Source organism: Amphiura filiformis, chromosome 1, assembly GCF_039555335.1.
Source record: "Amphiura filiformis chromosome 1, Afil_fr2py, whole genome shotgun sequence".
In the NCBI taxonomy this organism is placed as follows: domain Eukaryota; kingdom Metazoa; phylum Echinodermata; class Ophiuroidea; order Amphilepidida; family Amphiuridae; genus Amphiura; species Amphiura filiformis.
In genome coordinates, this window is record NC_092628.1 from 37365536 (window position 1) to 37390929 (window position 25394).

General features: G+C 38.6%; 1 protein-coding gene across 1 annotated transcript; it reads left to right on the forward strand.

The window, feature by feature from the left end:
• Positions 1 to 5855: 5855 nt before the first annotated feature.
• On the forward strand, positions 5856 to 25099 carry LOC140146519 (electron transfer flavoprotein-ubiquinone oxidoreductase, mitochondrial-like). The gene is made up of 13 exons (XM_072168398.1): positions 5856 to 5984; positions 9374 to 9481; positions 10691 to 10843; positions 11878 to 12036; positions 13726 to 13844; positions 17586 to 17663; positions 18450 to 18596; positions 19150 to 19215; positions 20028 to 20246; positions 21039 to 21207; positions 21954 to 22133; positions 24039 to 24260; positions 24823 to 25099. Exons 1-13 carry the CDS (start codon positions 5948 to 5950, stop codon positions 24984 to 24986), a joined length of 1821 nt encoding a protein of 606 aa, XP_072024499.1. The 5' UTR covers positions 5856 to 5947; the 3' UTR covers positions 24987 to 25099.
• The last annotated feature ends 295 nt before the right edge of the window (positions 25100 to 25394 follow it).

Genomic DNA, 25394 nt, shown 5'->3' on the forward strand with positions numbered 1-25394 from the left:
AGTCCGAAAAGGGTACATTTTTTTTCATTTTTACTGGCCAAAAAACTCATTAGGGGTAAATTCTATATTAAATTACCTTATTAAGGGGCTAAATTTGCTGGTAGGGTAAAACTCGTTTAGGGGGTGTTTGAAAAAAAATTGGTCACGCATGCGTACAATGTCATATTTGAGTGATCCCCAGGCTAAAACGTTTTGATATGATATCGGAGTCGGCCTACACCGGCGCCCCCCCTTTAGCTCCCTTTCTCGGCTGCAGCGTCATCATCAGCTATCATCCCTATATCCAGGTATTAAAAGCGACTGGTATCTGTGCGGTACTGCACACTTCCGCGTCCCAAAAAATAGTTCCTACCGGTAGGCCCTATATCTTTGTGTCAGAAATTGCCATGCATGATAGGCCTAGTAGTGCAAATCCACTGAGTCTTTAACGGCCACGCACGGCGAGTTAGTTCTGCGCACCTGAGACGAATATACCTAGGTATATTCGTCTCAGCTGCGCAAGTATCGTCTTAACCCAAGAAAATTCAATTTTCCGTCAAGCAAGCAATTTTTGGCAAGCCGGGGGGGGATTTTTGGCACACATTCTTGGGCGCCTTTAAAAAGGCTTAAGAAACGGAAACGCTAAAATTCATGCAAATTTTTGCGGCCGTTTGGAAATTTTACCCCCCCCCCACCGGGGGGCTGATAATTATTGCACAGCCCCTAAAGGTGAGTTTTGGGCCTGGCCCAGGGCCCCCCAAAAGGTAAATCCGGCCCGCGGTCGGATTGCGCACCCGGGGGGCTCACTTCAATGGATTTGGGCTGACATTTCACATGCATAATAGGGCAATTCGGTGGTGAGAGCAATATAATGGCAGGGGTCATTGGGGTGAGAGCATGATTCGGTCTCTGTCGGTGAGGAGCAAAATGTACACAAGTATGGGGTCATTGGGTGAGATATGGACCGTTTGGACCTAAGGGGCTGCGCAATAATTACCCTGATAACACAATGCCGTCGGCCCGACGTTGGCGACTGGTCGGCGAAGTCGGCAAGGGGTCGGGGTCCTGCTGAAGTAGTCGGGCGGACATCGGCCTTACGTCACTAAGTGAACGTCGGCCTGCTGACTTTGGGGCGACGTCGGGTTGAGGTCGGCCCCCTACGTCACTAAGTGAATGTCGGCTCGCTGACTTTGGGGCGACGTCGGGTTGAGGTCGGTGAAATTCGGTGAATGAGTGCCGACCTATAACGTTGTATGGACGTCGCACGGCGTCCATGACAAGCGAGGTCCTGCTGAAGTAGTCGGGCGGACATCGGCCCCACGTCACTAAGTGAGCGTCGGCCTGCCACCAGGCTGCTTTGAGGCGACGTCGGGTTGAGGTCGACCCCTCGTCACTAAGTGAATGTCGGCCCGCTGACTTTGGGGCGACGTCGGGTTAAGGTCGGTGAAATTCATCATTTATTTTTACATGTATATTACTTTATAAAGAAAACAAATCAACAAATTTAGTAAATGTTCACTGAAAACGAAACTTGGGGTGACTAACTAAGGAAAAGTTAGTTAAAACAATGTCAAGAACGACTAACCTGTAACTAATACGGCTGGACTGGACTAAACTATATGTTAGTAGGTCAGGATACACTAGGGACTTAACTATCAAAATACTAGTTCAACCTTGACCTACTAATATAATAAATTAGTTCAACTAGACCTACTAGAGCTTACTAGGGACTCTACTAATATATTGGGGTGTTCTACTAATGGGCTCTACTATCAAAAACGATGTCAAGTACGACTTTTTTTTTTTAATAGGGCATTCTGTACTAATGTTCGACTAGTTCAGCTGACTGAACTAGTCTGTGGAATTAGCCAATTCTAGCCCGGTAGAAGTGGTCGAAGATATGGAAACTTATGTTTTATTGACCTTTTTCCCAACCTTGTATTTTTAATAACTTACAAACCGTTTTAGCATGGTTAGAATTTGAAAAACAGATTTGGCCCCGTTTTTTGAGCCCTGTTTCCTACTACACACGGCATGATGAAGGTTTCCACGAATTCGGCAGCCATGGCCAGGCAGCCTCAACCCACGGTCCATGATCATGACATTTGTGTTCCGATTTACAATCTCATTTCAAATTCTAACGGTTTGTAAGTTATTCAAAAACAAGCTTGGGAAAAATGTCAATAAAACATACCTTTCCATTTCTTCGACCATTTCTAACGGGCTAGAATCAGGGCTAAAATGTCCATCTCAAGACGCTAGATGTGCTATGTCTATACAGCTGCATGTGTGAAATGTCGTCTATAAGCTAGTAGAGACTAGCTCTACTAGCTTAATTTGTCATAAGAGTCATGTCATGTGATCAAAAGGGCGGTAAATTCAACTTTAGTACAACCCTTGGTACGGTCCACAACCATGATTCGTTCTACCAATTCGTAAAGCCAGAAAAGTTAGTTGGACCAACTTTTGCGGTGCAACTAATTTTCACTTATTAGTAAAGTACCATAATTTGGCATAGTTCGGCATGTCCGTACTAACAATTTCCCTCAATGCATGCTGTACTAGCCAAGCATACTAGATGGACGTTTAGTCCGACATTAAAAACTAGTTTACCAGGGGAAACTAGTGGTTCTACTAAACAAAAGCTTAGTTCAGCTTACATAATACGAGTTTTTGTTTTATCAATATTTACAGTAAATTTGATCAAAATATTGCTTATATTAACTTAAAACACTTCATCAAAATATAGAAACCTCGGTAGCTCAATCGGTAGAGCACCAGATTTATAAACCGAAGGTCCCTGGTTCGAATCCCGGTAGGTCCATTAAGGTAAGTGACTTGTGTAAATTAAGCTAGGAAATTTGTGTTCGGTTTAAAATAGATAGTAGGCCCCGGAATCCCGGGGGGGGCACACTCCCTATCTGAAATGGCAGGGATGTGCCTCGGCCAAGTTAAAAGTAGGGGGCATTCAGGTCAAATGTACAATTACAAAAATGGGGTCATTCGGTATGAAACTTTGAAAAAAGGATGGTCATTGGGGTAACAAAAAGTAAAATGGGAGTTATTGAGTACAGGATTAAATAAGTGCCAAACTGCGTAAAAACAACTTGGCCACCTTGGAAATGTGAAAAATCTCATTATTTCTGGAGGAGAACACAAATGGGTCAGTCCATATGATATCAAGGAGGTCCCCCACCTGACCCCCTCAGATTTGCTTTATATTTTAGTCATATGTTGTACCTGTAAAAATATTAGAAACCTGCAAATTTGAGGTCTGTAGCTCTTACGGATTTTCTGTGGTAGCCATTTAAAGTTTAAATTTGACTTTTAAGAGGCTTTTAAGCCTTCCAAATTCGGCACATTTGCAGTACATGCAATCATAAGAAAATGGTCAACTTTGGGGTTATCGTTTTATATGAAGTCAACCTAGACAATTACTGGGACTTTGCAAAGTTGTAATTTAAGACTAGTAGTCATATAAAAAAAATGTTTTATAAATTTTGAAGGTGGACCACATCGACTTTGGACCCCCTGAAAATGTTGAATTTGCAATAAATTTCATCTTTGTGAGGGCGCTGTTCGAAATGTAAATGAGTTGTGACCTCCATTTTTTGGATATGTATTGTATTTAACCTATATTAAGCATCAGTGACAACATAAAATAATTAATATGACAAAAATGTGAATTTAGGGGCTAAACTTGCCAGTTTACAAAACATTACATTTTTTCTTGCATATTTAATGACCCCGTGACACAACGCGCAATTACAGATTTTTTTTTTTTAAACTTTTTGACAAATTGGGCATGCAGTTAGTGTGTATACAAGGTTTTAGACCTCTCTCTCTCTTTGTAAAGAAGTCACAGACTCCCAAAGATGACATTTATTTAAAGAGCAACTTTTGAGTCCAAATTTAGACCCCCATACGCCAACTTTAAATGGCTACCACAGAAAATCCGTAAGAGCTACAGACCTCAAATTTGCAGGTTTTAATATTTTTACAGGTACAACATATGACTAAAATATAAAGCAAATCTGAGGGGGTCAGGTGGGGACCTCCTGGCCTTGATATCATATGGACTAACCCAAATACCACCTAAATTTGGGAAATCATGAAAAGGGTGGTCATTGGGTATAGCAGGAAATAGAAAAAGGGGGTCATTGAGTACATGAATTTTTTTTAAAGGGGGTCATTGGGTAATAGGTTGGACCATAACACAAAAAAGGGGGTCATTGGGTACAAGCCGGTTTGAAAAAGGGGGTCTATCCCGAGGCACATGATGCATATCTGTCATGGAAGTGCCCCCCGGAATAGTAGGTAAGTGTAAGACTCGGTGTAAGCAGAGTATACGCTACTAAATAATATTTTTGATTTTTTTTTTTCATGATTTTTCGTCTCATTGGGCCGGCCAACTTGCCAATCGTCAGTGTTGAAGTCGGGTTAGGGTCGGCACCGGCTTTTAAGCAGTCGGCATTACGTCGGCCGGCGGTCGAACCGAAGTCGGGCCGACGAGTCATCGGCAGGACATATATAGGCCTACCTAATGAGCAGCCGACATCTGAGCCGACGTTCAGCCACCGTCCATATGGCGACCAATACCCGACGTCAGGCCAACCTCTTTGTGTTATCAGGGTATAAGCCCCCGGGGGTAAAATTTCCAAACGGTTCACAGTCGCTTGTGGCCACACACGGCCCGCTACATATGATGTTGTGAGCGCAGCGAGCAGGAAAATTAATTTGCTTAAACGTTTCCATACAGTTTTCCTAAACCTTTTTCCGCATGTTTTTAAAAGGCGCCCCATGAAAGTGTGCCAAAAATCGCACCGGCTTGCCAAAAATGTGCTTGGCCCCCTCTTTCGGCTCGCCAAATACCCCCCATTTTACCCTCCCCATGGCTCATAAGGCAAAAAAAAAATTCGGTAGGTTAAACCCATTTTTTATGGGCTCTTCCTTCCTTAGTGCATAATTGGACTGAATTTAAGGTGGCTTTATCAGCTACGGTGTCGTGCATAGAACTTCTTGAAAATGACATATAGGATGTGTGTATTGATGATAAAACTTTACTTGCCAAGTTTTAATTTTCTCCCAAAAAATTAATTTTTGAAAACAAAGATTTTATTAAAACTGATTTTTCTCTCTTTTATAGCAGTTATATATATAAAAGTTTTAAGTTCATTTTGCTGCCACTATATAAATAAATCACAGAATAATAAAATGGAAATAGGCCTATTTCTTGTTTTTAATCAAATACCGTATGCATTTAATAAATTAAATGAGTGAATAACAAATATAAAAGCTTATAAATTGTCCTTGATTCTGACCAAATTTAAGGTTTCTGCTAAAAAAGTGATTGAAAAAAAACCGACCCAAAATTTCTAATTTTTTGGGGTACGTCTCTCTGAGGGCAACCAAACATATTTTTTTATTACAATTAAAGTCAATTTCAGGAATTACTGAGACAAAAGTGAGTCAATCGATTGCACAATTTAGAAAATCCCATAGGAAAATGGTCAAAAAGCGGGTTGTGCACCCCCCCCACAATCCAATCAGACCCGGTGTGCCGGCCCCATCGTCTGAGCCCGGGGGTCGGTGCCCCTCCCATGATCCACGCTACTGTGAAAGAGCATGTGTTCAATAATTATGGGGTCTTTGGATGACAGCGATACTGAAAAAGGGGTCTTAAACAGCCCTACATACGCGTCACCTCCAAAGTTGGAGTGCCTGGGAGTGCCCCCCGGCTCCGAGTTGCGTAAATGAATTGCCAGAAGCAGGTATTATCAGAGCCGGCCGAGTTAGTTTAGGTCGAGTTAACAAAAAGCCTAATTAATCTCGCTTATACTTTTTATTTGTGATCATACGGACGGTCAGTAATGTAGGGAATTTGCACTGAATCGTACGTCTTTAAACTTTGAAGCATTCGCAAACTTCATATCAGATTACGAACAAGTAGTTGCAAAACATCAGAAATATGGCGACAATGTTGGTGAGAAACGTAGCCCGAGCAGGTAGGTTTTAAATGCTGTTTATTGATAAATTATCAATTAAACGCGAAGTTCTCTGAAATTATACAAATAAGAATGTATATACGGATCCAAGCAGTGATATGAGAATGTGAATGAAGTTAGAGAACAGGTCTAAAACATGCTTTCATGATTGTCACGTAACCCATTAATACCGGGTACCGGCATTTCGGTAAGCTTAAAACATTCATGTTATGTCAGAAGCTTCAAGTTCATTACATCACCATGATCATTGATCAACGGCATGTGACCGGCACGACATGATCATCATGATGGCGATCCTGACTTATAGACCACCCTCACGGCCTCGCTATATATTTAACGACTAAATTAAAGTTTTTGCATCAATCAAGCCCGGCCCAAGGTCAGGACAGGTTTAGTTTTGCATAATATTGGTCATGTTACAGTCTGTCCACTTAAAAGTACAAACCAAATCTGTGGCATCGGGGGTCGATGCTTTGCATCACAAGTGAGTGCGACGCGACGCGTAAAGAGCGTGGTGTACAAATCGCGCAGCAGTTGGCGCGCCAAAGAAGGGTTGCACTGAAATAATTATTCTCATAATCATACCTCCAGTTTCCAAGGACGGTCTATTTACTTTGTACTTCTATGTGGACAGACTATAGTGCCGTTTTTTTTGTTACGCTACCTTTCGCCGAGGAGGACAATTTCGACCTCGTTTGTTTACAAACAGAGAGGTAGACAAGGGCCTGTCAAAACTGTTCCGCTTGATACTCAAAGGATGGTCCACAATAGGGTGATTCACGCAATCACACGTAACATGATTGGGGATTAAAAAACTGTGAAGTAGGACCATCCATGTGCTTCTTTTGTCCAATTTGGCATCAAGATTTGGCTAATTCGTGATAGTAAAAGCTCACCTCTCTAAAAATAGTCATAGCCAGCCAGCAACCTGAATGGGACTCTCCCAACGGAACATACAATGCAATGATGATCATGTTGATGTATAATACAGCATACAGCTACACCAGCACACATACATGTTGAAGATGCCGGAACTATATTTTGACTGAAGTACGTACGTACTTGTGGGTGTGCAAGGACTGTGGGTGTACATTACAATCTCAATGACTTAATACACAAAATGGTGTTTTAATTGGATGGAGTACACATAGCGGCATGATGTATGGTCATTTTCACGGTAAAGGGTGTAACTTTGGATTTTTAACATTTTGATCCGTAGTGTTCTAATGAAGCCACAGAATTCCATGATTTTTGGCCACATAAGTCATCTAGTTAGCAGCTACCTTGGGTAGCATAATCATCTTTGGGAGTTACTGCGTTCAGTTTTAGCAGGCTGAAATGTACTTAATATTGCCATTTTGAAAAACTATAAAAAACAGTAACATTTTTGTAAAACCCTGTGATTTCTTCAGTTAGTTCATGGATAATTTTTCTTATCCTGAAAGTATGGTCATATGTTCAGTAAACACTGCCACATTAGATTTAATTGTGAACAGCCCTGTATTTTTGAGAACCGGACTTCGATATTTGTCGTTTCGGAGGCTTCAAACTTTGTGGGTATAGCTTTGGTTCATAATTCTTGGTTATTTCTTCACTTCTTCTTGATTCATAACAGTTGATATCTTAACTTGAAATGGGTAACAAAAATTAGTCGATTTGCAAGCTTTTAAAATTATTATAAAATCTTGACTTCAAAGAGCCGATTTTCCGTTAACTTTTTTGAAGCCTCCGAAACAAACTGTTCAGCTAGCTTGGGCAAATATAAATATAAGAGCTCATCCAATCTATTAATCAAAATGTAGCAAAGTAGATCCTCAAGTCACTTGTTTTTAAATCGTGGAGATATATATCACAGTTTGCAAATGGGACCCAATACAAACTTTCCGTTAACACGTGAAGCCTCCGAAACAAATGAAGCCTCCGAAACAACAATCCTCTTTGCACATCTAAATTGATAAATTAAAGAAAAAATGATATTATGGTTAATGTTTGAAAAATATACTGATACCCAAGAAAGCCTGTTTCGGAGGCTTCACATGCAAGTTAACACCATGCTTAACGAATGGGTGAAAAATTAATGTGTGATTAATCTACAATATCTGCTGCATAGAATCATTGATTCAATACACACAAGAAAATAACAGCTTAGATGATCACAACAGTGTTGTTTTCAAAAAAATACTTCTGCAATGTTTAACCATTGTTAACATGAAGCCTCCGAAACAAAAAAAATGACTTGCTGTGATAATTTAATTTTTGTCACAACTGAAATTCAATACTTAGATGCAAAGCATGAAAATTGGTAATTGTGATATTTTTTACCTATTTTTTCATGTCAACTTGTAGTAGTTAGCCAAATATTTTACTTTTATGATCACCTGTGTTGTTAACTGAAGCCTCCGAAACACAAATCGCTTGAACTGCCAATTCTAAAAAATAACTCCAATTTCTGTGAAACTTGGCTGGTAGGTTCCTTTCATCAAGTAGTATTTGAACATGAAGTTAGACATTCAAATTATTTTAGGAACCCAATTAAAACTTAAAAAATATGTTTAAGGTTGGGAAATTTCCATTGTAAATGACACTTGATGTTAAAATTGTCAAAACTGCAATTACAAACATAGCAAAACATGGTATAAAATTTAACTTATATCTGTTGACTTACTTTGGAATGGGATTTTACATGTATTCCAGCTTTCATGTCATAATTTTCTGAGCATATGTAAAATACATTTTTCTTAGATTTTAACCAAAATGTTATGGAAATGTCAAATTTTTTATTAGAAATCAAAAGATTTAAGCCTTGAAACATTATGTTACTGAAATTTAAGTTGCTTCTGTGCATGATTTCAGTAAACAGAAACATATTTAAGTGGTTTGAAATTTTGACCCTAAAAATCAAAAGTTACACCCTTTACTGTGAAAATGACCATATAGCATCATGACGGTGGCGTATGTTGTTTTATGGAATGAGAAAGATTTTTGAGAAAGTTATTATTTCTGGTAATGAAGGATCGCAAGGTGAGTGAATTTGTTAAGAGGTTTCCTTGTTTGAGCGATAGTAGGATAGGAGACGTAGGCAAAAACAGTACTTTGACCTGCTCTGAACTTTCAATTGACATGGACTCCTATTTCCCAGTTTTGATCAGGGTAACACCTTGCTGTGTGTATAGTATCTGTACACCCTGCCATGGTCACTGGATATCAAGGGAAAACAGTGTTTAAACACTGAATAATCTACCCCGGTTCATGGGTTAAATAAGACATATAATATGAAAAACAAAAGGGAAAACAGATGTTTTGAATACATTGTCAGATCATCTTTTAAGGAGTACAAATCTATTGACTACATGGTTTATTATGAATCCCTAATTCTTACCATATTTCAGTTCAGCGTGGGGCCAAAGCATCATCCTATCTGTATTCCACCAGTGCTGCACCAAAGATAACAACACATTACACAATAATCCCCAGAGAGAAGGATGAAAGATGGAAAGGTAGGTACTGTATTCCCAAATGCACAAACAGTATTTAGCTTTCAAATGAAAGCTGTTATAAATTTAACATGTCATGTGAACAATTTGTTGTATTTGTCTATAAATCAGCTTCTATACTAAAATGCAGTAAACCTTTGACGAGCGCGTATTGTAAGGATACATCACGTATTTACTGCGTTGCACGCACTTGTCTCTGATTGGCTGCTAAGGCGATATGTTGTTGCTGAGTGGAAATTTATGAATGAACTGTGCACCGTACGCGTTGTTAGCGCCGAATTTGCAACATCACGGTAGTCGCGCTTGCCAAAGGTTTGCTGCATTTGACTTTACCTACTTGATAAATTGGAAATGTATTCCGTATCCTGTGCATAAAAGTCATTGAGGGCGCTTAATAAAATGCTGAAATGCAAGTTATACCTGGTTTCACTTCAACTTTGGTAGTGATCATGTCAGTACCTTTAGCATTGCTTTAGCAACGGTTGAATTGCAAATGTGCTGACTAAATGACAAAAACACTTGTGCTCACAAAAACTTGTGTACACATTATTATGTGAATGCTCTGTTGAATTAGGATAATGTGTGTGATTAGATACCGTACTACAAGTAAGGAAAGATGCAGCTAAACTTAAAGTTATCATGGTTATTGAGCCAGTGATAACCTTGTGCAGTGTTCGAAATAAGCACTAAATCCTCTTGTCCAAAAACCACTGGGGATAACCATATTGAGCTATGTACTTGTCCTCTGGACAACCACTATTAAATTTAATGTTACCTCCAAAATCATAATTTATAAACAAATAATTACTTGACATTAAGTTTTGATATTTTTAGATCTAAGGACCACTGCTAGCACATAGTATAATAGTACATGCTGTGAATGTGATGTCCACTTGTTCAGCATGTCCAGTTCTGAATATTTCTGATTAATCATTTCACTGAGTTACCTGTGCCAATGCTTGAGATCTGCATGATCAGAATGGCAAATTTTGAAGCTTGCAAAGGTTTTCCAATTTGTGGCTATGGACTTTCAAGCGCAAAAAACATCAAACAAATTTAGATTTTTTGCACTCAAAAATATGACAAATTTTGGGGACAGCCAAAATATTTTGAGGACAAGCAGAATTTATGCTTTAGTTGTCCTCAGGTCAACCTCTATATTTTCCTTATTTTGGCCATTGACCTTGTGTATATTTTGTGTTTCACTTTCAGAGGTAGAAATGGAACGTTACAGCGATGAGGCTGATGTGGTGATTGTAGGAGGTGGGCCAGCTGGAATGGCTGCAGCCATACGCATCAAACAATTATGTAATGATACAGGAAAAGATCTCAGGGTTTGTGTTGTGGAAAAAGCTGCTGAAGTAGGTAAATATTTGAAGGGGGAATACCTGATACACTGCCTTGCAGCTAAATCAGCCTCAGGAAATAAATACAGTAAGCCAAATAATTAAGGTACCCGTTACGTTCACCCCCTGTATATCCTAAAGAAAGGCAGATATGTCATAATTGGAACCAACAGCCAATGGCTGCATCTTTAGCTTTACGACCTCATTCGTTGAAATTGTTCAAGAAATAAACACAACGATCCGAAAACCCAAGGAAGATGCAAGTGTAAAAGTTGCAGTTTGCCTTTTTGCACGTCCTATTGATTTGTACACAAAGCGTTCGTGAACAAGAGAACGAGCGTCATGCTTTCATTGATTAGCACGAAAAACTAGCATCGTGCTTTCATTGATTAGAACACAAAAGTGCTACTTTTTATTTCATATCTTCATTAGGTTTTGGATCACTATTTCTTAAATTCTCAACCAATTTCAACAAATTATGTCTTATATCAGAGCTAAAGAGTACAGGCGTCAACTGCTTGTTTTAATTTTGACATATTTGTGTTTATTTAGGATATATAGGGTTGAACACAACTGGTACCTTAATTCTTTTGCTTACTGTAGATTGAGTCAATATAACTGAATCCAGATTAATCAATCAAAAGACTTAAACTTCTATTTTTCGCTCACCTGGAGCATTTTCACTAAATTCGACAAGCGTCTTCAGCAGATGGTGATGCTGTGATGATAGCTTGTGTACAATCGGGATGGATTATTTGGATTGCCGGGTTTTACCAAGCAAACATTGTAGACGCAAAGAAATATTTATTAAAGCTTTTGGCTATCTGCATTTGAATACTTTTTAAATCAAATGTATTTTAATGGTATTGTTTTAAATGAGTAGCATATCACAGGATGAATTTGAAAGATATTTGAAGCAATGAGGAAATAGAACACATCATTGTTGTTGTACATACATGTATTCTTCTTTATAAGAATTTGATTTTACATATTGATTACAATCATGAAACACTTACATTGTGATTTGTGTGTGTGTGTGTGTTTGATTTGCAGGGGGCCACACTTTGTCAGGTGCTTGTCTAGAAATGCACGCCATAAGTGAACTGTTCCCAGACTGGAAGGAAAGAGGTGCACCATTCCATACACCTGTCAAGTCAGATAAGTTTGCAATACTGACAGAGAAAGGCAGGCTTCCTGTGCCAGTATTCAAAGGTAAGTCTAGAATTATTTATAAATTCTCTGTACTGTGTGTCAATCTTTGTGAATTGGTTGCTGAAATGTCTACCCAGCAAACACAAAAATGTTTTACAGAAAACGTTTGAATGTCAGGTTATATAAAGAGTATTTTATGTTTTCAGAACATTTTAGAGAACATTTTAAGTGTTGACAAAATATTTTCTTTTTTAATTTTTGCCAAATATATTTTACAATAACATTTTTACAAAGATGTTGTTGTATTGTTTTTTCTTATGAAACATATTTAAAAAAATTTATTTGCCCAACATTTCAATGTTATTAAAAATTTTGACCAATACCAAAGCATGTTTGTAACACATTTCTAATGTTTTAAAAACATTTTTGTGTTTCCTGGGTAATTACTGTATTTAACTTCATTATCACCCTATGCTTTTCAAAGTAAAGCATTGTAAGGGGTGCTTATTTACTTTGTTATTAGTATTAAAACTGGACATTTTCCATGCAAAATAAAGGTGATTCCAAATGACTCAATCCTAACAGTACAGTGGAAACTCATCAATATGAGATCGCTTAATGCGAGAAACCGCTTACTACGATCAGAAACATGTGGTCCCGAATTTCCCCTATTACCGGTATTTACTGCACAAAATAAACTGTTTAATACAAGGTAAATAAAACGAAATCTGCATAATACAAGCACTTAACGTCAATCAAAGCTTTTGTTTTCTATTGTTTTTATGACTGATAAAACAAGCTAATTTATCATGGTGAATTTATGATGCAAATCATGTCAGAAGTTGACAAAATATTCACTCGAAAACTCAAAGCATATAGGCCTATGACTTCGGATGCAATCACACTCTTGTATGTTTAAATCAGGCCAGTGCAAATGGACCTTCAACTTCAGTACACTCGCGCCGAAGACTTTCCGAGATGGAACTATGTTAAGATTTTTAAAAAATAATGAAAGACTTCAAAAGAAGCAAATTAGCTGCATATTAACTTGAATATCATTAATCAGTTTTAATCAGCATTACAGCAAATAATTAATCAATTATAATGAAGAAATACTTGCAGTCAAAGTCCCCAAAACAACACACGCAAATCCCTGAAATCCCATACAGCACTAATTAGTGGCGCTATTCTTAATGAGCACACGTCAAAACCTTAGCAACCATCATGACGAAATTTGCCATATAAGGTCATTTATTGCTGACGACATATCAAACTAGCCAATCGCAAACTCAAAGTCCGCCCCTGGATCGAATGTGGGAAACCTTTCAAGGCATGTGCTAAAAGTGGGAAATCCTGATACCACAGTAAAAATTGTTTTATTTGTTTACGATAATCAGCTTGAGAAATCATTTAAATTTCATCAGAAAATGCTGTGAGAAACATACCTCTGACCGAAAATCAAAAAGAAATATTAGTCTTATCATAACGATTAAGGGAATTTAAAACTGCGACGGCTGCAAATCTAGTATAAAATAATGCAGACGACTATCTGGATTCAATCCAAGGTCAAATACCATGAAATACCATGAAATTAAGAATTCCAAAATTTTTAGATTCTTTTAAATGGGAATGTCATCTTTAAAGGCATATAACTCAAAAACATGCCTGGCGACTTGTTCCGGGTTTTGTTGGAGCTGGTCACATATATTACAGACTTATAAAAAATGTATCTTTGCTCATTATTTGCAGGTCTTCCCATGTACAACCATGGTAATTACATTGTGAGGCTAGGTAATGTAGTGAGATGGCTAGGTGAACAGGCTGAAGAATTAGGTGTAGAGATCTATAATGGATACCCTGCTAGTGAGGTAAGACAACCATGGTAATTACATTGTGAGGCTAGGTAATGTAGTGAGATGGCTAGGGGAACAGGCAGAAGCATTAGGTGTAGAGATATATAATGGATACCCTGCTAGTGAGGTAAGACAACCATGGTAATTACATTGTGAGGCTAGGTAATGTAGTGAGATGGCTAGGGGAACAGGCCGAAGCATTAGGTGTAGAGATCTATAATGGATACCCTGCTAGTGAGGTAAGACAACCATGGTAATTACATTGTGAGGCTAGGTAATGTAGTGAGATGGCTAGGGGAACAGGCAGAAGCATTAGGTGTAGAGATTTATAATGGATAACCTGCTAGTGAGGTAAGACAACCAGGGTAATTACATTGTGAGGCTAGGTAATGTAGTGAGATGGCTAGGGGAACAGGCAGAAGCATTAGGGGTAGAGATCTATAATGGATACCCTGCTAGTGAGGTAAGACAACCATGCTAATTACATTGTGAGGCTAGGTAATGTTGTGAGATGGCTAGGGGAACAGGCCGAAGCATTAGGTGTAGAGATTTATAATGGATACCCTGCTAGTGAGGTAAGACAACCAGGGTAATTACATTGTGAGGCTAGGTAATGTAGTGAGATGGCTAGGGGAACAGGCAGAAGCATTAGGTGTAGAGATATATAATGGATACCCTGCTAGTGAGGTAAGACAACCATGGTAATTACATTGTGAGGCTAGGTAATGTAGTGAGATGGCTAGGGAACAGGCGAAGCATTAGGTGTAGAGATCTATAATGGATACCCTGCTAGTGAGGTAAGACAACCATGGTAATTACATTGTGAGGCTAGGTAATGTAGTGAGATGGCTAGGGGAACAGGCGAAGCATTAGGTGTAGAGATTTATAATGGATAACCTGCTAGTGAGGTAAGACAACCAGGGTAATTACATTGTGAGGCTAGGTAATGTAGTGAGATGGCTAGGGAACAGGCCAAGCATTAGGGGTAGAGATCTATAATGGATACCCTGCTAGTGAGGTAAGACAACCATGCTAATTACATTGTGAGGCTAGGTAATGTTGTGAGATGGCTAGGAGAACAGGCCAAGAGATATAGGTGCAGAGATTTATAATGGATACCCTGCTAGTGAGGTAAGACAACCAGGGTAATTACATTGTGAGGCTAGGTAATGTAGTGAGATGGCTAGGGGAACAGGCAGAAGCATTAGGTGTAGAGATATATAATGGATACCCTGCTAGTGAGGTAAGACAACCATGGTAATTACATTGTGAGGCTAGGTAATGTAGTGAGATGGCTAGGGGAACAGGCAGAAGCATTAGGTGTAGAGATATATAATGGATACCCTGCTAGTGAGGTAAGACAACCATGGTAATTACATTGTGAGGCTAGGTAATGTAGTGAGATGGCTAGGGGAACAGGCAGAAGCATTAGGTGTAGAGATCTATAATGGATACCCTGCTAGTGAGGTAAGACAACCATGGTAATTACATTGTGAGGCTAGGTAATGTAGTGAGATGGCTAGGGGAACAGGCCGAAGCATTAGGTGTAGAGATTTATAATGGATAACCTGCTAGTGAGGTAAGACAACCAGGGTAATTACATTGTGAGGCTAGGTAATGTAGTGAGATGGCTAGGGGAACAGGCCGAAGCATTAGGGGTAGAGATCTATAATGGATACCCTGCTAGTGAGGTAAGACAACCATGCTAATTACATTGTGAGGCTAGGTAATGTTGTGAGATGGCTAGGGAACAGGCCGAAGCATTAGGTGTAGAGATTTATAATGGATACCCTGCTAGTGAGGTAAGACAACCAGGGTAATTACATTGTGAGGCTAGGTAATGTAGTGAGATGGCTAGGGGAACAGGCCGAAGCATTAGGTGTAGAGATCTATAATGGATACCCTGCTAGTGAGGTAAGACAACCAGGGTAATTACATTGTGAGGCTAGGTAATGTAGTGAGATGGCTAGGGGAACAGGCTGAAGCATTAGGTGTAGAGATCTATAATGGCTACCCTGCTAGTGAGGTAAGACAACCAGGGTAATTACATTGTGAGGCTAGGTAATGTAGTGAGATGGCTAGGGGAACAGGCCGAAGCATTAGGTGTAGAGATCTATAATGGATACCCTGCTAGTGAGGTAAGACAACCAGGGTAATTACATTGTGAGGCTAGGTAATGTAGTGAGATGGCTAGGGGAACAGGCTGAAGAATTAGGTGTAGAGATATATAATGGATACCCTGCTAGTGAGGTAAGACAACCAGGGTAATTACATTGTGAGGCTAGGTAATGTAGTGAGATGGCTAGGGGAACAGGCAGAAGCATTAGGTGTAGAGATCTATAATGGATACCCTGCTAGTGAGGTAAGACAACCAGGGTAATTACATTGTGAGGCTAGGTAATGTAGTGAGATGGCTAGGGAACAGGCAGAAGCATTAGGTGTAGAGATCTATAATGGATACCCTGCTAGTGAGGTAAGACAACCATGGTAATTACATTGTGAGGCTAGGTAATGTAGTGAGATGGCTAGGGAACAGGCAGAAGCATTAGGTGTAGAGATCTATAATGGATACCCTGCTAGTGAGGTAAGACAACCAGGGTAATTACATTGTGAAGCTAGGTAATGTAGTGAGATGGCTAGGGGAACAGGCCGAAGCATTAGGTGTAGAGATATATAATGGATACCCTGCTAGTGAGGTAAGACAACCAGGGTAATTACATTGTGAGGCTAGGTAATGTAGTGAGATGGCTAGGGGAACAGGCAGAAGCATTAGGTGTAGAGATCTATAATGGATACCCTGCTAGTGAGGTAAGACAACCAGGGTAATTACATTGTGAGGCTAGGTAATGTAGTGAGATGGCTAGGGAACAGGCCAAGCATTAGGTGTAGAGATATATAATGGATACCCTGCTAGTGAGGTAAGACAACCAGGGTAATTACATTGTGAGGCTAGGTAATGTAGTGAGATGGCTAGGAGAACAGGCAGAAGCATTAGGTGTAGAGATCTATAATGGATACCCTGCTAGTGAGGTAAGACAACCAGGGTAATTACATTGTGAGGCTAGGTAATGTAGTGAGATGGCTAGGGGAACAGGCCGAAGCATTAGGTGTAGAGATATATAATGGATACCCTGCTAGTGAGGTAAGACAACCAGGGTAATTAAATTGTGAGGCTAGGTAATGTAGTGAGATGGCTAGGGGAACAGGCAGAAGCATTAGGTGTAGAGATTTATAATGGATACCCTGCTAGTGAGGTAAGACACAACAAGTGCCCCACAAGTGTACGATGAAATGTCTTCCATATAGTTTGATCAGCTCGTATTAAATCGGCGGGCCTTATTACACAGCGGATTAATATCAATATATTTTATTTTGAGAATTGTCTTGTAACACCTTGCCAGAAACATCACAAATTATTAATTGAAGTGCTATACTTGTGTCTACTTTATTTAGCACACAAAATTAAACCATACAAGTCATATCACTCTTAACGGCCTACTTTTCGGCATAGTGGTTAAAGCGTAGCAATTCCCGCCAATTACGAACTGATCAAACTATAGGGGTGTATGGATTTCAACTGGAATAGCCCAATGAGTGCGCTGAGGCCTTTGGGTTTGGCATAGCAGACTTAAATTACATCTTTATTTATATTTTTTTGAACTACAAAAACATTGTTTTCATGAAAAAGATAAACTTTTACTTTCAAAATATGTAAATTATTGTGAATAATTGGAAGATGTGATGTTGTTGTTGCAGGTTCTATTTCATGAGGATGGCAGTGTGAAAGGTGTAGCTACAAGTGATGTCGGCATAGCTAAAGATGGATCTCCAAAGGTGAGTATGGATGGCAATCAACTGCAAGAAATCTCCATGTAGTAAAGCTGACCATTGAAGATATGACCTTTGAGTTAAACAACATGTTACATGTGTATGAGTAAGTCATTAAATGACAGGGTCTTTTTTAGGTCAAAGTATGAAGGGCTATGTAAAAGAAGATGTAAAACATAAAATGGTCTTTGATAATGTCTGATTTCATAATCATAATTTGCTGTGTATTGCTGACTGAGGTGTGTGGGTGTGAGCACTGTATTTAAATAGATCATACAAATGAGCTGAGTGATTGTGTGGATGTGTGTGGAGATGCCTGTATCTGAGCTCTGTATATTTCCACTAAGCAGCATGTTTGCAGATATCACAAAAACAAATACCGTAACCACACGGGTATAAGCCCACCTTCGGCTATGAGCCCACATCCTATTTTTCAAAACATTCTGGGATCAAGGGTGCACCCGGGTATAAGCCCAGTTGTAATTTTGGCTAAGTTCATAAATTAATGGTTTTCTATCACATTTAAGAACAAATATAAAAGAATATCATTTGATAATTAACATTCCAAAATTGAAAAACATTGACATGATAGATGATAGAAATTAGTGGTACACATGCATACAAATGGGGATGATTGTTCTTATCTTTAAATTCAAGTACTAGCTCCTCCCCGGTTATTAGCCAACCCCCATTTTTGAAGTGAAATCTGCCATCTAGGAGGGTGGGCTTATACCCGAGTGGTTATGGTAACTGTAGTAAATGTATTAACCACTTGCATTGTTACTTGTGTAGGCAACATTTGAGCGTGGCATGGAACTCCATGCTAAGGTGACCATCTTTTCGGAGGGATGCCATGGACATCTTGCCAAACAGATTTATGATAAATTTGATCTCAGGAAAGATTGTCAACCACAGACATATGGTATAGGCTTGAAAGAGGTAGGTGAATTACCCAGATTACTGGTGCAATATAGGATCTATAGTTAATAAATTATGAGTATTTCAATGTAAGATGATGTACAATCTTTGAAATCTACTGAAAAAACTTATTGCACATGATGTTCTATTGACTTAACATGTGGTGCTGTATCCCAATTGTACCGCCATGAGCCTTTGTTTACTTAAACATATTTATGTGCAACGTTTTTATTTTAAATCCGAGAACATTAATTTTGGTATCAAATCAAAGGGTACTTTCTAGGCTTTAGAATGAATGCAAACTTGATAGCATAAACAGATTAATTTTGTTAACTTATTACAAATTAGTCTTCATTTATTTTTTTTAAACATGAAATAACACCACCTAACGAGTGCCCCAATTCATGACACATGGCTATATGTTTATTCAGTTTTTGTCTTCTTTATTTAAAAAAAAATCATCTTCCATGCATGTTTACAAATCAACACCCACACTTTGAGGAGCTCGAAATGTCACTGTGAAATCTCGTCAACAAGTTTTTATAATGCATATTTTCATTTCATTAATCAACAGCTGTGGGAAGTAGATCCAAGCCAGCATGAACCAGGCAAAGTAGAACACACAGTTGGATGGCCTCTGGTAAGTGCTATCACAAATATTCACTTGATTCAATTAAATCAATCTCACATTGTTACAAAGGATGTTATGTTATATGTGAATATCCTATTTTAGTTTAATAATCTTCTTGTTAGAGCTGTGGTATTAACTGCACCATCAAGCTTTCTTTAGAAGTATATGCTGAATAGCCTTACGTGCAGAAGATACCTGGATCTAATTCATATTTGCACTGTTGAGAAAATTGTCTAATATGTGAAGGTATTGAAGAAGCAAATAGAGTGCCCCTAGCCTACTTGTGCCTACTGAAAGTGCAATGTATAGATACATGTATTGGCAGTTTAAGATAATTAGGAAGATGAAATCATTAGTATAGTAATACCATTTTGTCCGGTTACTGCTGAGGCTAATGATCCTGTTAAAACTTTAGAGTGTGTGTACAAGCCATTGTATAGGATTCCTGATAGGGTGGGAACCACAGGCAGTTTTATCAAATGCTGGAGGAATGGGGATAACTCTGAAAGTGATCGTTTCCCAGATCACTTGTTGCTAGCTATGCATGCTTCCCCCCTCTCCAAGTTGACTTGTGTTCAACTGCTATTGATTCAGTTGCTGGTATGTCAGTGACTGCTTACTGATTACATGAGTAGATTGATACCATTATTGTTGGACCAGAGCATGATTGTTTGATCCTTATACATAGGCTAATCAACCAATAATGCTGATTTGATGAGGATAAAATATATTACAGTATACTAAATTAAACTTTGCATATTTTAAATAGGAACTTGGTGTTTTACTCTCTTAATGACATGTGTTTTGTGTGATTGTTACAGGACCGATTCACATATGGTGGTTCTTTCATGTACCATTTAGACGAGGGCGCTCCGCTTGTTTCTGTAGGCTATGTAATTGGTCTAGACTATAAAAACCCTTATATGAGTCCATACAAAGAATTCCAAAGATGGAAGCATCACCCATCTATAGCACCAATATTTGAAGGTGGTAAGAGAATAGCATATGGAGCCAGGGCACTCAATGAAGGAGGAATGCAGGTAAGAGGATCAGATTAGGAACAAATTGTAGTATGGAATCGGAGCCTTAATAGGCTGGTTTGTGCTTAGATTCAGGAGCTGATTTGATCTTTGGGGCCAATTTAGTTCACAAATCTCAGACAAGCAGAGATTTTAGAACTCGGACATGGCTACAATGCTGGGCTACCATGTTGTCGTGCAATTCCCTTGGGACCCTTGATTATACCAATAGTGATATTATGGGTGTGTGTGTACAGATGTGTACTCTAAATTAAGTGCAAAGCACTCTAGACATTGCTGGAAGTGCAGTGTTTTATTGCAAGATGCATCTATTCAGAGCAATGTGGTATAACAGTTGCTTTAGATAGTAACACTCTTGTTTAAAAAAAAAACCTTTGGCTACTGCAAATTGGGCTATCCCATTTGAAATCCATATGCCCCCTCTGAAAGACACTACCTTAATCTTTCACACAGGGAGTGTGAATTTGAAATGGGATTACCTAAAATGGGTGATTTCTTTTGAAATCTGCACCCCTGTATGGGATATTAAGGTCATGTATTCCATAGGGGTGTATGTATTTCAACTGGAACAGCCCGTTAATAACATGCAAAGTGTAGACTTACGCTCTATGACATATTGAATGAATTGTACCATTTCAAAATAAGCAGTTGATTTGGAGGTATGCAAGTGTATGAAGAAGTTCTTGTACTTTGTTGCCACAACTTGATCAATATGAATTAAAAGATACCACAGTTGTAACTAAGTAAGATATTTGAAAGTAATACCAAGTTTGATATGTTTCTCATTGGTAGTCTCTACCTCACCTTGCATTCCCTGGTGGTCTGGTGATAGGCTGTAGTGCAGGGTTTATGAATGTGCCAAAGGTTAAAGGAAGTCATACAGCTATGAAGAGTGGTATGGTAGCTGCTGATGCAATAGTTGATAAACTTACTAAGGAAGATGCTGCCTCAGAAACAACAGGTAACTTATTATATCTCACAAACACTCACACACATCCCCACACTTGGGTACACCACTATATGGTATTGTCTCAGATTGGGGACACTGTTTAGGGCTATGCAAATAGGACATAATTTTCTGACTTTAACCTTGGTAATCGCGGATGTACACAAATTATTTCTTATAACATTTAATTAACCTCTCAACCATGGACTGATCATTTTTTTTATCACTGATAGGGGATGCACTTTGGTTGGAATGTAAGTATCATTCAAAGGTGATTACAAATGCACCCCTACAAACACACTCCACCAAACGCCACCCCTCCCCCCATGTTCACAACACAATACACACTTTGTGGCATACTCAAATAATCACACTCTTGCATATTTGTAATTATTTTATTGTCCCTGCCAAACAAAGTTTCAACAAGGGACTATAACATGAGCTCCAATGTATGTACATGATGTCTGTGCACAAAAATGTTAATCCTTGGCCAAAAAATGTTAATTTTTGGCCTTGAGGCCATTCTACAAACATTTTTTTCCAATCACAAAAGCCTCAATAAAGGGGTATTCAGAGTTTTTATTTCTTTTATTTTTTACTTTTTTTTTCAAAACCACAAAATGAGGACATAATTTTGTGACTTTGAGCCCCAGGGTCCAGCATTGTGGTTCAAAATCTGCTCTTCTTGTTTTGTTACAACTTGTGCATGTAAAAATAATTTCACCAAATTTTGATTGTTAAAAAAATTATCTCTTTTTCAGGTGTTTTTGTTGACGATTATGAAAGTCGTTTGAAAGACAGTTGGGTCTGGAAGGAGTTACACTCTGTGCGTAATTTCCGGCCAGCAGCAGGAACTCCCCTAGGTGTATATGGTACAATATTATATGGTATGATGCATTTCATTACAAGAGGAAAAGAACCTTTTACTTTGAAACACAAAGGTATGTATATATGATGATGATTGCATAAAAATCCCTTCACAGGTGTATATTACATTTGAAGACATTCATTTTCTCTAAAAAATATGAAAAAATTGCATTGATAGGTAAAGACCACCAAGAACTGAAACCCTTACCTTGTCAAAATGGGCTTCAACTTGCTTTTGACAGATATTCTTATTGAAAGAATGATGTAGAAGTATAAATTAGTTATACTTCAGTGATAGGGAGAATCTTGTAACAGGTGCTATGCATCATGGGGGATATCAAAAATTGACATATTGTAAGTGTCCAGAGCGTATTATTGTGAGTGATGGCATTCGATTGATGCCATATTATACCTAAAAGGAATCTTGCTTTATAGTTTAGTAACCAACCAATGGAATGGTGAAATGAATACTTTAAACAGTTCTCTCCTCTCAACAAAATAATAACTTACTTTATTTCATCACCACATCCGTGGGCAGGGTTGTAGAGAGGATAGTTTTAGTGGTGGGCATCATTTTATGAAAATCTTGCATATTTGGCCATTTTTTGCCAAAATGCACCAAATTCTTGACTAATCCAATAAAACTGCAATTTTGGCCTCTGAGTGGTGGGCTCCAGTGCTAAAATTGCAGCTGAGTGGTGGGCTCCAAAACTGAGCCGCCCACCATTGTAGCTACATTTTGTGGTTTGGCACTTATTCTTGGAAACTAGGATGATTTTATCATTCAATGAAAATATATTGTAAGCTGGCACTCCCACCCTTTTTATTTCACTCCCACCCTTTTTATTTTACTCCCACCCTTTATATCAATCCACCCTTTTTACCAACAAAGTTTAAACCCCCACCCTTTTAAGGATTTTCCAAATTTCCAAGTGGCACCCTTTAAAAAGGGTGCCCTGCCAACAGTGTCCCTGTCCGTGGTACTTCATCAGAATTGTGACAGGAGCAGTAAAGCTAATCATGTGACTCACAGAATGACTAATGGAATGTTGTTGTTCATGAACAGACTTGACCTCGTTTCTGCTTTTACAACACCAATATTGTAGAGACTTCCTCTCAAATCTGGCAGTGATTTACAGATTGAGCATCCATCCATGTTCTGCATACAAAAATGTGTCCTCTCATTAGGGCTGTTTTCGAGTAGAATGTACATTGACGACATTAGTCAACTCAAATCTCAAGATCCATTATGTTTTAGAGATACAGAACATTAGTAAAGCCAAAATATACCACATACGCATCATCAGAATATTGGGATTGTAATGGAAAGATAATCTTCACCATGCACTTACGAATGAAATAGAAGATTGATGCAGTTATTTCATGGTAAATAATGGCGATGCTAAGCATATCTTCAGCTGAACTTGTTGACAACAGCCTTGTCGACAACAGCCCTACCTGTCATATTATATTCCAGTACAAAATGTACTTGATTTGAATAATTGATTGGTTAAAATGATTGAATGAGAATGAACTTTCATAGAAAAACCTTGAATAGTGCATGATTTGGGGGCAAAAATGCCGGAAAACTAGAAAATGTGTAAAAAACCTGACAATTGAATTCTCATGCCTGATTAGTTGAACTGAAGTGTTGACTCATACTTGATTGTGAGAGTTGATGTTTGGTAAATGTACTCACTTGCATAGTTTAGATGCAAAAGCATATAAACACCATTTTCAAACTTTTTGAATTAAGACCACCAACATCTGCCCTATAATGCTACCTTTAAATTGGCATATTAAAAACTTCAAGATAACTTTGTGAAACTATGATCAAAAGTAGCACATATTTTATTATTGTTTTCTTTTTATTTGACCAGTTATATTTACCTACAAATGACTATATCTGTTTTTGCTTGTGATTTCTTCACTTGTTATTCACCTTAGATACTGATATCTATTCATATTGTACTTAACAGGTTTCGATTCAGATTCATTGACACCAGCTTCAGAATGCACTCCAATAGACTATCCTAAACCAGATGGCAAAATAAGCTTTGATTTGCTTAGTTCAGTAGCGCTAAGTGGCACCAATCATGAAGGTGATCAACCCGCTCATCTAACACTCAGGGATGACTCAATACCAGTCGATAGGAATCTTGCTATGTATGATGGACCTGAACAAAGATTTTGTCCCGCTGGTGAGTTGGGCTTGTAGCAAATATTAAACTAACATCACAGAGTACTTGGCACCAGTCAGTAGGAATTTAGCTGTGTATCATTGACCTGAGTGAGGATAGATTATATACTCTCACATATGAGAGGTTTCTATACTAAAATGCAGTAAACCTTTGACGAGCGCGTATTGTAAGGATACATCGCGTATTTACTGCGTTGCACGCACTTGTCTCTGATTGGCTGCTGAGGCGATCTTTTGTTGCCGAGTGGAAATTTATGAATGAACTGTGCGCCGTACGCGTTGTTAGCGCCGAATTTGCAACATCACGGTAGTCGCGCTCGTCAAAGGTTTGCTGCATTTTAGTATAGGGAACCAGTCATTTAAATCTGGCTATGTATCAATGACTTGAGCGGTAAATATAGTTTGCCAACATCATTCTCAGGGTGATTTCATCCCGGGACTTCATCCTGAGATGATTTAGCATATGGCACAAGTTAATTATATGATACATTAGTATATTCTTCCAATACACCTCTATTTCATAAACTGACTTTGTTTAAATATTATTTTGTCATTTATTGCAGGTGTGTATGAATATGTTCCCACCGAGGATGGCGCAGGCCAAAGACTACAAATCAATGCTCAGAACTGTGTACATTGTAAAACATGTGATATTAAAGACCCTAGTCAGAATATCAACTGGGTGGTCCCAGAAGCCGGCGGTGGCCCTGCCTACAATGGCTTGTGATTCTACAAATGAACTTGATTCATATTCAGGGATAACTTGATGTGAAAATGTTAATTTGTGATGTGTTTTGTTCAAGTTTGACAGAATCTTTCAGGTATTAAGGTTGGAATCAATTAGAACTAGACTTAGCTGTGGTCTAAGACCACGAACACAGCCGTGCTGTGACCCCTTATTGACCTTTGACCCCAAAATATATGAAAGTCCCATAGACATTGGCTAGTGTCAATGTACATTTGCATGTGGCATCACTATGCCATGTTACTTGTGGCAGTAGGGGCATTTTGAAGGTTTTTCGTCTCAGACCGGAAGTGACCCCTTGATGACCTTTGACCCAAAATAAAAAAAATACCACATATACACTGGGTAACCACAATTCATATATGAACATACCGTTACTGACCTTTGTTT